Consider the following 14,328-nt stretch of genomic DNA (forward strand, 5'->3'; position numbering starts at 1 on the left):
TAGTCTCCTCGGGGTGCATCTCAATAGTCTAGTTCTGTCTCCTAGGGGTGCATCTCAATAGTCTAGTTCGGTCTCCTTTGACTGGTACTGTACACACACACACACACACACACACACACACACACACATCACTAATTGATCATTTTAAAAATACCTTACCCATGCAGATTAAGAGACTGTATTTAAACCATCAACAGAGAGAAAGAAAACGCGTCACAACCACAATACCGTAAATACAGGCGTCATTTATCAGTGAAAATCTTTACAACAAAAACAAACAAACCCACCAGAACTATTCTGCCGTTCACTGATCCATCCGCTGGTCTCGACGGTTTAGACCAGAAAGGTTTCCCGTCTACTACGATGAGCAGTAGAAAGCAACAGCATCTTTATATACTACAAGGTACATATTTACATGACACACACACACACACACACACACACACACACACACCGTTATCATTCAGACCTTTCCAAATCCACAGCGCTAACAAGATATAGTAAAGTCCCAAAGGGCACCCTATTTCCTATATAGTGCACTACTTTATACCCAGGGCCCTATGGGACTCTGGTCTAAAGTAGTGCCACTATATAGGGAATAGGGTTTTCCCTTCATAGTGCACTACTTTAAACCCAGGGCCCTATGGGACTCTGGTCTAAAGTAGTGCCACTATATAGGGAACAGGGCTCTGGTCTAAAGTAGTGCACTATATAGGGAATAGGGTTCTATAGGGCCCTGGTCTAAAGTAGTGCACTACTTTATACCCAGGGCCCTATAGGACTCTGGTCTAAAGTAGTGCCACTATATAGGGAATAGGGTCCCCTTTGGGATGCACATCCTAAGTTTTAAGGGGTCCAAGAAGAGAGCCAGGGTTCTGTCTCCGGTCGCCACGGTGATAAGACCAGGTAGGTGGTGGTCAATCCGTTTAGGAGTTTGTTCTTCTGAACGTCAGAGAAGAGGTGTTGTACAGTTCGCTTTTTTGTTGTCTGAGAGGTTAGGGGTCACTTCCTGGCTTTGCCCTTGCCTTTGCCCTTTCCCTTCCCAGAATCCCCGGCTGTCGTCTTCTCCTTCTTGGGCTCCTTGGAGGGTTTGGCCTTCTTCAACTGTGAAGAGGAGAGTGGAGGGAGAAACAGGGGAGAGGGAGAAACAGGGGAGGAGAGGGGAGAGGGGGAGGGGGGAGAAACAGGGGAGAGGGAGAAACAGAGAGGAGAGGGGAGGGGGAAACAGAGAGGAGAGGGGAGGAGAAAGAGGGGAGAGGGAAGGGAGGGGGGAGAAACAGGGGAGAGGAAGAAACAGAGAGGAGAGGGGAGGGGAGGAAAAACAGGGGAGAGGGAAGGGAGGGGGGGAGAAACAGGGGAGGAGAGGGGAGGAGAAACAGGGGAGAGGGAGAAACAAAGAGGAGAGGGGAGGGGGGGAAACAGGGGAGAGGGAGAAACAAAGAGGAGAGGGGAGGGGGGGAAACAGGGGAGGAGAGGGGAGAGGGGGAGGGGGGGAAACAGGGGAGAGGGAGAAACAGAGAGGAGAGGGAAGGGAGGGGGGGAGAAACAGGGGAGGAGAAGGGAGAGGGAAGGGAGGGGGGGAGAAACAGGGGAGGAGAGGGGAGAGAAACAGGGGAGAAACGGGGGAGATGGGAGGAAGAAAGAAATGGGGGAGATGGGAGGAAGAAAGAAATGGGGGAGATGGGAGGAAGAAAGAAATGGGGGAGATGGGAGGAAGAAAGAAATGGGGGAGATGGGAGGAAGAAATGGGGGACATGGGAGGAAGAAATGGGGGAGATGGGAGGAAGAGGAAGAGAGAAAAGTAAAGTTATTACCCGATTCAAAAATCACCAGCGCTATATTCAAGCCAAGGAATGGATTATCCATCTTTCTGAACGAGAATGTGCGTGTACACACGGGTTTGTGTGTGTGTGTGTGTGTGTGTACACACGGGTTTGTGTGTGTGTGTGTGTGTGTGTGTGTGCGCGTGTGTGTACACACTATACAGTATGTACAGGTAACTGCCAAAATAAAGGAAACTCCAACATAATGTAAACACCAAGATAAAGGAAACCCCAACGTATAGTGTGTTAACAGGGCGTTGGGTCACCAGCAGCCAGAACGGCTTCAATGCACCTCGACATGGATTCTACAAGGGTCTGGAACTCTACTGGAGGGATGTGACCTCATTCTTCCACGAGGAAATTTCATCATTGGTGAAGACGCCACCTCAGGCTCAGCTCCAGAATCTCCCAGAAGTATTCAGTTGGGTGGAGATCTGGTGACTGACCAGGGCACACGGTTTACACCTTCCTCAAACACCTTTCAGAGACCACTGGTGTCCTGTGGGATGGGGGGGTTGTTATCCTGGAAGAGACCACTGGTGTCCTGTGGGATGGGGGGTGTTATCCTGGAAGAGACCACTGGTGTCCTGTGGGGTGTTATCCTGGAAGAGACCACTGGTGTCCTGTGGGATGGGGGGTGTTATCCTGGAAGAGACCACTGGTGTCCTGTGGGATGGGGGTTGTTATCCTGGAAGAGACCACTGGTGTCCTGTGGGATGGGGGGGGCGTTGTTATCCTGGAAGAGACCACTGGTGTCCTGTGGGATGGGGGGTGTTATCCTGAAAGAGACCACTGGTGTCCTGTGGGATGGGGGGTGTTATCCTGGAAGAGACCACTGGTGTCCTGTGGGATGGGGGGTGTTATCCTGGAAGAGACCACTGGTGTCCTGTGGGATGGGGGGTGTTATCCTGGAAGAGACCACTGGTGTCCTGTGGGATGGGGGGTGTTATCCTGGAAGAGACCACTGGTGTCCTGTGCACTTCCTGATTTGGCCTAATTTTTCACCAACGCTCATTAAGAAATGCTAGTGGCCGTGACTGAAGGCAAAGAAACGAGAGTCGTCTATGGGGGTGTGGTTTGATGTGGGTGTGTCTTTGTTCGTCCAATCACAACGAACAAGGGCTAACATAAAGTAGAGAGGAAGGGATGAATAGAAAGTCAAGCCAGCCCTGACCTTGTGTTTAGCCAAGCTGACAGCAGCTAGCTAGCATAGCTTGTCCCTGACCTTGTGTTTAGCCAAGCTGACAGCAGCTAGCTAGCATAGCTTGTCCCTGACCTTGTGTTTAGCCAAGCTGACAGCAGCTAGCTAGCATAGCTTGGCCCTGACCTTGTGTTTAGCCAAGCTGACAGCAGCTAGCTAGCATAGCTTGTCCCTGACCTTGTGTTTAGCCAAGCTGACAGCAGCTAGCTAGCATAGCTTGTCCCTGACCTTGTGTTTAGCCAAGCTGACAGCAGCTAGCTAGCATAGCTTGTCCCTGACCTTGTGTTTAGCCAAGCTGACAGCAGCTAGCTAGCATAGCTTGTCCCTGACCTTGTGTTTAGCCAAGCTGACAGCAGCTAGCTAGCATAGCTTGGCCCTGACCTTGTGTTTAGCCAAGCTGACAGCAGCTAGCTAGCATAGCTTGTCCCTGACCTTGTGTTTAGCCAAGCTGACAGCAGCTAGCTAGCATAGCTTGTCCCTGACCTTGTGTTTAGCCAAGCTGACAGCAGCTAGCTAGCATAGCTTGTCCCTGACCTTGTGTTTAGCCAAGCTGACAGCAGCTAGCTAGCATAGCTTGGCCCTGACCATGTGTTTAGCCAAGCTGACAGCAGCTAGCTAGCATAGCTTGTCCCTGACCATGTGTTTAGCCAAGCTGACAGCAGCTAGCTAGCATAGCTTGTCCCTGACCTTGTTTAGCCAAGCTGACAGCAGCTAGCTAGCATAGCTTGGCCCTAACCTTGTGTTTAGCCAAGCTGACAGCAGCTAGCTAGCATAGCTTGGCCCTGACCTTGTGTTTAGCCAAGCTGACAGCAGCTAGCCTAGCTTGGCCCTGACCTTGTGTTTAGCCAAGCGGACAGCAGCTAGCTAGCATAGCTTGTCCCTGACCTTTTGTTTAGCCAAGCTGACAGCAGCTAGCTAGCATAGCTTGTCCCTGACCTTTTGTTTAGCCAAGCTGACAGCAGCTAGCTAGCATAGCTTGGCCCTGACCTTGTGTTTAGCCAAGCTGACAGCAGCTAGCTAGCATAGCTTGGCCTTGACCTTGTGTTTAGCCAAGCTGACAGCAGCTAGCTAGCATAGCTTGGCCCTGACCTTGTGTTTAGCCAAGCTGACAGCAGCTAGCTAGCATAGCTTGGCCCTGACCTTGTGTTTAGCCAAGCTGACAGCAGCTAGCTAGCATAGCTTGGCCCTGACCTTGTGTTTAGCCAAGCTGACAGCAGCTAGCATAGCTTGGCCCTGACCTTGTGTTTAGCCAAGCGGACAGCAGCTAGCTAGCATAGCTTGTCCCTGACCTTTTGTTTAGCCAAGCTGACAGCAGCTAGCTAGCATAGCTTGTCCCTGACCTTTTGTTTAGCCAAGCTGACAGCAGCTAGCTAGCATAGCTTGGCCCTGACCTTGTGTTTAGCCAAGCTGACAGCAGCTAGCTAGCATAGCTTGGCCCTGACCTTGTGTTTAGCCAAGCTGACAGCAGCTAGCTAGCATAGCTTGGCCCTGACCTTGTGTTTAGCCAAGCTGACAGCAGCTAGCTAGCATAGCTTGGCCCTGACCTTGTGTTTAGCCAAGCTGACAGCAGCTAGCTAGCATAGCTTGGCCCTGACCTTGTGTTTAGCCAAGCTGACAGCAGCTAGCATAGCTTGGCCCTGACCTTGTGTTTAGCCAAGCGGACAGCAGCTAGCTAGCATAGCTTGTCCCTGACCTTTTGTTTAGCCAAGCTGACAGCAGCTAGCTAGCATAGCTTGTCCCTGACCTTTTGTTTAGCCAAGCTGACAGCAGCTAGCTAGCATAGCTTGGCCCTGACCTTGTGTTTAGCCAAGCTGACAGCAGCTAGCTAGCATAGCTTGGCCCTGACCTTTTGTTAAACTATGCCAGCATAGCATGCAAAGCAAACCCGCCCAGTCTTTTCCCCAGACAACACAGTGCTACCAGACAACACAGTGCTACCAGACAACACAGTGCTACCAGACAACACAGTGCTACCAGACAACACAGTGCTACCAGACAACACAGTGCTACCAAGACAACACAGTGCTACCAGACAACACAGTGCTACCAGACAACACAGTGCTACCACATGTTAACAGGTAAAGTGTGATTGTAATCAAAACAAGTCAAGTCACTAATCAAGTCTCTGCTAGGTAAAGCCCCGCCCTAATCTCAGCTCGCTGGTCACCATAGCAGCACACACCCGTAGCACGCGCTCAAACAGGTATATCTCACTGGTCACTCCCCAAAGCCAATTCCTCCTTTGTTCGCCTTTCCTTCCAGTTCTCTGCTGCCGCTGACTGGAACAAACGGCAAAAATCTCTGAAGTTGGAGACTCATATCTCCCTCACTAGCTTTAAGCACCAGCTGTCAGAGGAACTCACAGATCACTGCACCTGTACATAGCCCATCTATAAATAGCCCATCTATCTATCTATCTCTTATCCTCATACTGGTATTTATTTATCTTGCTATTTTGCACCCCAGTATCTCTACTTGCACATTCATCTTCTGCACATCTACCACTCCAGTGTTTAATTGCTATATTGTAATTACTTCTCCACCATGGCCTATTTATTTGACCTAATTTGCACACATTTTGCACATTTTACCATTATTTAACTAGGCAAGTCAGTTAAGAACAAATTCTTATTTTCAATGACGGCCTAAAAACAGTGGGTTAAACTGCCTGTTCAGAACGACAGATTTGTACCTTGTCAGCTCGGGGGTTTGAACTTGCAACCTTCCGGTTATTAGTCCAACGCTCTAACCACTAGGCTACCCTGACGCCCCAGGGTAGCCCAGGTATATAGACTTTGTTTTCTTTTGTTCTATTGTATTATTGACTGTACGTTTGTTTTATTCCACGTGTAACTCTGTGTTGTTGTTTGTGTCAAACTGCTTTGCTTTATCTTGGTCTGGGTCGCAGTTGTAAATGATAACTTGTTCTCAACTGGCCTACCTGGTTAAATAACGGAGAAATACATTAAATAAACATCTCCGATATATAAAGTGTTTATTTTATATTTATAAAAGGATAAATAAAATAAAAATAAATACCTGGTTAAATAAAATAAATAAAAAAACAAACCCTCAAGTCACGACTTACCAAACTCGTGTTTTGGACGAGACTAGACTTTATAACCAAAATGATCCCATTTACACGTTGTAGTAAATTGAGACGCCCTAGAATGATTGTTTCTGACTCACATCGATGCCACAGTAGGCCGTCTATAACCACCAGAGAAGATGGCCGCCGACCATTCAATAATTCATCATTTCTTCTCCAATAAATTGAACCAAATAAAAATTGTAAATGATTTCAGAAAAGTGGGGGGAGAGGGAGGCCGTAGAGAAGTGTGTTTCCTCCTTACTTTGATCATGGCGTCAGCTGCAACACCTTCCTCCTCCTCCTCTTCCTCAGGCTGTTCCTCTTGCCCCTCTCCTCCCGGTTCTGCCTCCACCCCCCCGCCACGACGGCCCTTCTTGATTGGTTGGAGGGAGTACGGTGTCAGGTGGGTCTCCCGGTTATAGGCCCTCGTGAACGCTGATTTCACCTGGGCACAGATCAGATTAACACCATTATTACAATCACAGATGAGATTAACACCATTATTACAATCACAGATTAGATGAACAATAACACCATTATTACAATCACAGATCAGATTAACGATAACACCATTATTACAATCACAGATTAGATTAACACCATTATTACAATCACAGATTAGATTAACAACACCATTATTACAACCAGTCTGACACCATTATTACAATCAGATTAGATGAACAATAACACCATTTTTACAATCACAGATTAGATTAACACCATTAAATTCACAGATCAGATTAACGATAACACCATTATTACAATCACAGATTAGATTAACAACACCATTATTACAACCAGTCTGACACCATTATTACAATCAGATTAGATGAACAATAACACCATTTTTACAATCACAGATTAGATTAACACCATTAAATTCACAGATCAGATTAACGATAACACCATTATTACAATCACAGATTAGATTAACAACACCATTATTACAACCAGTCTGACACCATTATTACAATCACAGATTAGATTAACAATAACACCATTATTACAATCACAGATTAACACCATTATTACACCCGTCCCCTGACCTTGGGGTCTAGTTTAGCGTAGGGGTCAGGCTGCCCCCCCCAGAGGCTGATCTCCATGAGGCTGTCCACATCCTCTCTGACCAGGTGGTAGTCGTCTAACAGCTGGACGGCCTGACCGGCCCCCTCCGCCCCCTGCCTCTGAAGAGGACACAACAGGGCCATGCGGAGGTACGGGAGGTAGTCCAGGCTCACTGCCTGTCTGCTACTTAATGTCCTGGAGGAGAGAGGAGGAGGAGGGGAGGGAGAGGAAGGAGAGAAGAGGAGATAGAGAGAGGGGGAGGAGGGGAGAGAGAGGGGGAGGAGGGGAGAGAGAGAGGGAGGAGGGGAGAGAGAGAGGGAGAAGGGGAGAGAGAGAGGGAGAAGGGGAGAGAGAGAGGGAGGAGGGGAGAGAGAGAGGGAGAAGGGGAGAGAGAGAGGGAGAAGGGGAGAGAGAGAGGGAGGAGGGGAGAGAGAGAGGGAGGAGGGGAGAGAGAGAGGGAGAAGGGGAGAGAGAGAGGGAGAAGGGGAGAGAGAGAGGGAGAAGGGGAGAGAGAGAGGGAGAGAGAGAGGGAGAAGGGGAGAGAGAGAGGGAGAAGGGGAGGGAGAGGTAAAATATGGGGGAGAGAGAGGGAGGGAGGATGAAGGGGGAGAGAGTGAGGGAGGAGGAGTGGAGAGGTAGAAGGGGGAGAGAGGGAGGGAGAAGGGGAGAGAGGGGGAGAGAGGGAGGTATGTTCAATAGAAAACGTGTTGCAGAACAGTAACTAATGAACACACCCCAGATCAGACTGCCGGTGTGTACCAGTTACATGAAGATGGGGAGAGAGGGAGGTATGTTCAATAGAAAACGTGTTGCAGAACAGTAACTAATGAACACACCCCAGATCAGACTGCCGGTGTGTACCAGTTACATGAAGATGGGGAGAGAGGGAGGTATGTTCAATAGAAAACGTGTTGCAGAACAGTAACTAATGAACACACCCCAGATCAGACTGCCGGTGTGTACCAGTTACATGAAGATGGGGAGAGAGGGAGGTATGTTCAATAGAAAACGTGTTGCAGAACAGTAACTAATGAACACACCCCAGATCAGACTGCCGGTGTGTACCAGTTACATGAAGATGGGGAGAGAGGGAGGTATGTTCAATAGAAAACGTGTTGCAGAACAGTAACTAATGAACACACCCCAGATCAGCCTGCCGGTGTGTACCAGTTACATGAAGATGGGGAGAGAGGGAGGTATGTTCAATAGAAAACGTGTTGCAGAACAGTAACTAATGAACACACCCCAGATCAGACTGCCGGTGTGTACCAGTTACATGAAGATGGGGAGAGAGGGAGGTATGTTCAATAGAAAACGTGTTGCAGAACATTCAGTAACTAATGAACACACCCCAGATCAGACTGCCAGTGTGTACCAGTTACATGAAGATGGGGAGAGAGGGAGGTATGTTCAATAGAAAACGTGTTGCAGAACAGTAACTAATGAACACACCCCAGATCAGACTGCAGGTGTGTACCAGTTACATGAAGATGGGGAGAGAGGGAGGTATGTTCAATAGAAAACGTGTTGCAGAACAGTAACTAATGAACACACCCCAGATCAGACTGCCGGTGTGTACCAGTTACATGAAGATGGGGAGAGAGGGAGGTATGTTCAATAGAAAACGTGTTGCAGAACAGTAACTAATGAACACACCCCAGATCAGACTGCCGGTGTGTACCAGTTACATGAAGATGGGGAGAGAGGGAGGTATGTTCAATAGAAAACGTGTTGCAGAACATTCAGTAACTAATGAATACACCTCAGATCAGACTGCCGGTGTGTACCAGTTACATGAAGATGGGGAGAGAGGGAGGTATGTTCAATAGAAAACGTGTTGCAGAACAGTAACTAATGAACACACCCCAGATCAGACTGCCGGTGTGTACCAGTTACATGAAGATGGGGAGAGAGGGAGGTATGTTCAATAGAAAACGTGTTGCAGAACAGTAACTAATGAACACACCCCAGATCAGACTGCCGGTGTGTACCAGTTACATGAAGATGGGGAGAGAGGGAGGTATGTTCAATAGAAAACGTGTTGCAGAACAGTAACTAATGAACACACCCCAGATCAGACTGCCGGTGTGTACCAGTTACATGAAGATGGGGAGAGAGGGAGGTATGTTCAATAGAAAACGTGTTGCAGAACAGTAACTAATGAACACACCCCAGATCAGACTGCAGGTGTGTACCAGTTACATGAAGATGGGGAGAGAGAGGGAGGTATGTTCAATAGAAAACGTGTTGCAGAACAGTAACTAATGAACACACCCCAGATCAGACTGCCGGTGTGTACCAGTTACATGAAGATGGGGAGAGAGAGGGAGGTATGTTCAATAGAAAACGTGTTGCAGAACAGTAACTAATGAACACACCCCAGATCAGACTGCCGGTGTGTACCAGTTACATGAAGATGGGGAGAGAGGGAGGTATGTTCAATAGAAAACGTGTTGCAGAACAGTAACTAATGAACACACCCCAGATCAGACTGCCGGTGTGTACCAGTTACATGAAGATGGGGAGAGAGAGGGAGGTATGTTCAATAGAAAACGTGTTGCAGAACATTCAGTAACTAATGAACACACCCCAGATCAGACTGCCGGTGTGTACCAGTTACATGAAGATGGGGAGAGAGGGAGGTATGTTCAATAGAAAACGTGTTGCAGAACAGTAACTAATGAACACACCCCAGATCAGACTGCCGGTGTGTACCAGTTACATGAAGATGGGGAGAGAGGGAGGTATGTTCAATAGAAAACGTGTTGCAGAACAGTAACTAATGAACACACCCCAGATCAGACTGCCGGTGTGTACCAGTTACATGAAGATGGGGAGAGAGGGAGGTATGTTCAATAGAAAACGTGTTGCAGAACAGTAACTAATGAACACACCCCAGATCAGACTGCCGGTGTGTACCAGTTACATGAAGATGGGGAGAGAGGGAGGTATGTTCAATAGAAAACGTGTTGCAGAACAGTAACTAATGAACACACCCCAGATCAGACTGCCGGTGTGTACCAGTTACATGAAGATGGGGAGAGAGGGAGGTATGTTCAATAGAAAACGTGTTGCAGAACAGTAACTAATGAACACACCCCAGATCAGACTGCCGGTGTGTACCAGTTACATGAAGATGGGGAGAGAGGGAGGTATGTTCAATAGAAAACGTGTTGCAGAACAGTAACTAATGAACACACCCCAGATCAGACTGCCGGTGTGTACCAGTTACATGAAGATGGGGAGAGAGGGAGGTATGTTCAATAGAAAACGTGTTGCAGAACAGTAACTAATGAACACACCCCAGATCAGACTGCCGGTGTGTACCAGTTACATGAAGATGGGGAGAGAGGGAGGTATGTTCAATAGAAAACGTGTTGCAGAACAGTAACTAATGAACACACCCCAGATCAGACTGCAGGTGTGTACCAGTTACATGAAGATGGGGAGAGAGGGAGGTATGTTCAATAGAAAACGTGTTGCAGAACAGTAACTAATGAACACACCCCAGATCAGACTGCAGGTGTGTACCAGTTACATGAAGATGGGGAGAGAGGGAGGTATGTTCAATAGAAAACGTGTTGCAGAACAGTAACTAATGAACACACCCCAGATCAGACTGCAGGTGTGTACCAGTTACATGAAGATGGGGAGAGAGGGAGGTATGTTCAATAGAAAACGTGTTGCAGAACAGTAACTAATGAACACACCCCAGATCAGACTGCAGGTGTGTACCAGTTACATGAAGATGGGGAGAGAGGGAGGTATGTTCAATAGAAAACGTGTTGCAGAACAGTAACTAATGAACACACCCCAGATCAGACTGCAGGTGTGTACCAGTTACATGAAGATGGGGAGAGAGAGGGAGGTATGTTCAATAGAAAACGTGTTGCAGAACAGTAACTAATGAACACACCCCAGATCAGACTGCAGGTGTGTACCAGTTACATGAAGATGGGGAGAGAGAGGGAGGTATGTTCAATAGAAAACGTGTTGCAGAACAGTAACTAATGAACACACCCCAGATCAGACTGCCGGTGTGTACCAGTTACATGAAGATGGGGAGAGAGAGGGAGGTATGTTCAATAGAAAACGTGTTGCAGAACAGTAACTAATGAACACACCCCAGATCAGACTGCCGGTGTGTACCAGTTACATGAAAACATCAGATCAATATAATAATTAAATTTAAAACGTTAACTTTGGCAAGAAGGAGGAGGATTTCCCCCTTAATAATCCTGTTGCCATGGACACATCTGAAATCAGACTGCATGATGGGACTTTTTTTTCGCTTCTACCACAGCGACCATGTTGTTTCTCAGAATACTTCTCCGATTTCAGACTACGGGACAAAGTTTGTAATGAAAAATATATATATATTTATAAATATATTTATAAATTAGAAACTCACTTCACGCAACGGCGTACAAGATCGAGTCTCGCTAAACTGATGAGCGGCACGAACGCTCAGATAAATTACACCTCGCCGGAACGCCAATTAAACTGTTTTTTACATGCCCTGATAACTTTTAAAAGATGGCTCAGATCACCAGGTGTTTTAATCTGCCAATTTAGGATTTACAACGATTAATCACAGTAAGGTGTTGACATGACTAATGGGTTAATCCGCCTTAATTATGCCATAATCAGTTTGATATCTAATTATTACTGTGCATGTAAACAGACTCTGTGTGTGTTACCTGTGTGTGTTACCTGTGTGTGTGTGTTACCTGCGTGTGTGTGTGTGTGTGTGTGTGTGTGTGTGTCCTTACCTGAGGCTCATGTGAGAGGCCAGCTCCTGAATGATCCGGGAGTGTTTATTGACTCTGTGTGTGTGTGTGTGTGTGTGTGTGTGTCCTTACCTGAGGCTCATGTGAGAGGCCAGCTCCTGAATGATCCGGGAGTGTTTATTGCCGGAGGAGAACTTTCCCAGCCAGGAGGGAAACGAGGGGAAGCAGTTCATATAACCACTCATCAACTCTCCTGGTAACACACTGGAATAGATGGCCTGACACACACACACACACACACACACAGTTTAAACCACAAACAGACACGTTCGACACACACTGTCTCAGACCAACGTTAAAACACAAAAAGGAAGGTTAGCGAACATTTGATTTTCCCTGTGGAGCCTCAGGTGTGTGTTACCTGTGTGTGTGTGTGTTACCTGTGTGTGTGTGTGTGTGTGTTACCTGTGTGTGTGTGTGTTACCTGTGTGTGTGTGTTACCTGTGTGTGTGTGTTACCTGTGTGTGTGTGTTACCTGTGTGTGTGTGTTTTACCTGTGTGTTACCTGTGTGTGTGTGTGTTACCTGTGTGTGTGTGTTACCTGTGTGTGTGTGTTACCTGTGTGTGTGTGTTACCTGTGTGTGTGTGTGTGTTACCTGTGTGTGTGTGTTACCTGTGTGTGTGTGTGTGTGTTACCTGTGTGTGTGTGTGTGTGTTACCTGTGTGGGCAGTAGAGACCAGGCCTGTTTGGAACGTATCTGTCTGTCCACCAGGTCTCCATCACAGATAGAATCAGCTGTCTTACTGAGGAGGACCAGGTGGGACTTCACATCACCACTGAGAGGGAGGGAGAGAGACAGATAGAATCAGCTGTCTTACTGAGGAGGACCAGGTGGGACTTCACATCACCACTGAGAGGGAGGGAGAGAGACAGATAGAATCAGCTGTCTTACTGAGGAGGACCAGGTGGGACTTCACATCACCACTGAGAGACAGAGAGAGAGAGAGACACAGAGAGCACGAGAGAGACAGAGAGAGACAGATAGAATCAGCTGTCTTACTGAGGAGGACCAGGTGGGACTTCACATCACCACTGAGAGACAGAGAGAGAGAGAGACACAGAGAGCACGAGAGAGACAGAGAGAGACAGATAGAATCAGCTGTCTTACTGAGGAGGACCAGGTGGGACTTCACATCACCACTGAGAGACAGAGAGAGAGAGAGAGACAGAGAGACAGAGAGAGACAGAGAGAGACAGATAGAATCAGCTGTCTTACTGAGGAGGACCAGGTGGGACTTCACATCACCACTGAGAGGGAGAGAGAGACAGATAGAATCAGCTGTCTTACTGAGGAGGACCAGGTGGGACTTCACATCACCACTGAGAGACAGAGAGAGACAGATAGAATCAGCTGTCTTACTGAGGAGGACCAGGTGGGACTTCACATCACCACTGAGAGACAGAGAGAGACAGATAGAATCAGCTGTCTTACTGAGGAGGACCAGGTGGGACTTCACATCACCACTGAGAGGGAGAGAGAGAGAGACAGAGAGACAGAGAGAGAGACAGAGAGAGAGACAGAGAGAGAGACAGAGAGAGAGACAGAGAGAGAGAGTGTATTGGACTGAAAGGGGGGTACCTAGTCAGTTATACAACCTGAATGTATTCAACTACCTAGTCAGTTATACAACTGAAATGTGTCTTTGGGATTTAACCCGACCCCTCTGAATCAGAGAGGTGGGGAGGAGGTGGTGGGGGGGGGGGGGTTCAGGGGGAAGAATGACAGATTTGTCAACTCAGGGGATTCGATCCAGCTCCAAGATCCTTTCGGTTACTGGCCCAACGCTCCAACCACGAGGCTGAGTTACAGTTTATAGGAAATCAGACAATTTAAATAAATTCATGAGTTCCTAATCTATGGATTTCACATGTTGGTCACAGATAACTTAAAAATAAATAAAAATGGCCGACCTGGTTAAATTAAAAAAATAAAGTTGAGTCAGATCCAATTTGAATCGTGTTTGTTGTCCGTAGCCCCACCTCCACCACGGGGCAGTCCGTTCAGCAAAACGCCCCTCATGACGCCACAGTTATGAGGCCAATTGAACGTACAGCGGCTTATGGTAGAAAAATGAACATCAAATTATCTGCCATCAGCTCTTATGGACATTCCTGCAGCCATTTGCACATTTCCCTCAAAACATGAGACATCTGTGGCATGAGACAAAAACTGCACATTTTAAAGTGGCCTTTTATTGTCCCCCCCCAGCACAAGGTGCACCTGTGTAACGATCCTGCTGTTTAATCAGCTTCTTGATATGCCACACCTGGTCAGGTGGATGGATTATCTTGGCAAAAGGGAGAAACGCTCAGTAACAGGGACGTAAGCTAATTTGTGAATAGGGAAAACATTTCTG

The 14,328-nt window shown here is 47.5% G+C and overlaps 1 protein-coding gene across 2 annotated transcripts in view; it reads right to left on the minus strand.

The window, feature by feature from the left end:
* Positions 1 to 225: 225 nt before the first annotated feature.
* The window catches only part of LOC110511546 (replication factor C subunit 1), a 44,699-nt gene continuing 30,596 nt past the window's right edge, over positions 226 to 14,328 (minus strand). For both annotated transcript variants that reach the window (XM_090188339.1, XM_090188340.1), the window contains exons 19-23: positions 12,630 to 12,747; positions 12,043 to 12,188; positions 7,162 to 7,375; positions 6,378 to 6,560; positions 226 to 1,104 (exon numbers count right to left, since the gene is read on the minus strand). In XM_090188339.1, coding sequence (XP_090044465.1) covers positions 1,003 to 1,104; positions 6,378 to 6,560; positions 7,162 to 7,375; positions 12,043 to 12,188; positions 12,630 to 12,747 — 763 coding nt within the window. In that variant the 3' untranslated portion in view covers positions 226 to 1,002. The remainder of the gene's footprint in view (positions 1,105 to 6,377; positions 6,561 to 7,161; positions 7,376 to 12,042; positions 12,189 to 12,629; positions 12,748 to 14,328) is intronic.

Source organism: Oncorhynchus mykiss, chromosome 10 (assembly GCF_057628025.1).
Source record: "Oncorhynchus mykiss isolate SJ-2025 chromosome 10, ASM5762802v1, whole genome shotgun sequence".
Taxonomy (NCBI): Eukaryota; Metazoa; Chordata; class Actinopteri; order Salmoniformes; family Salmonidae; genus Oncorhynchus; species Oncorhynchus mykiss.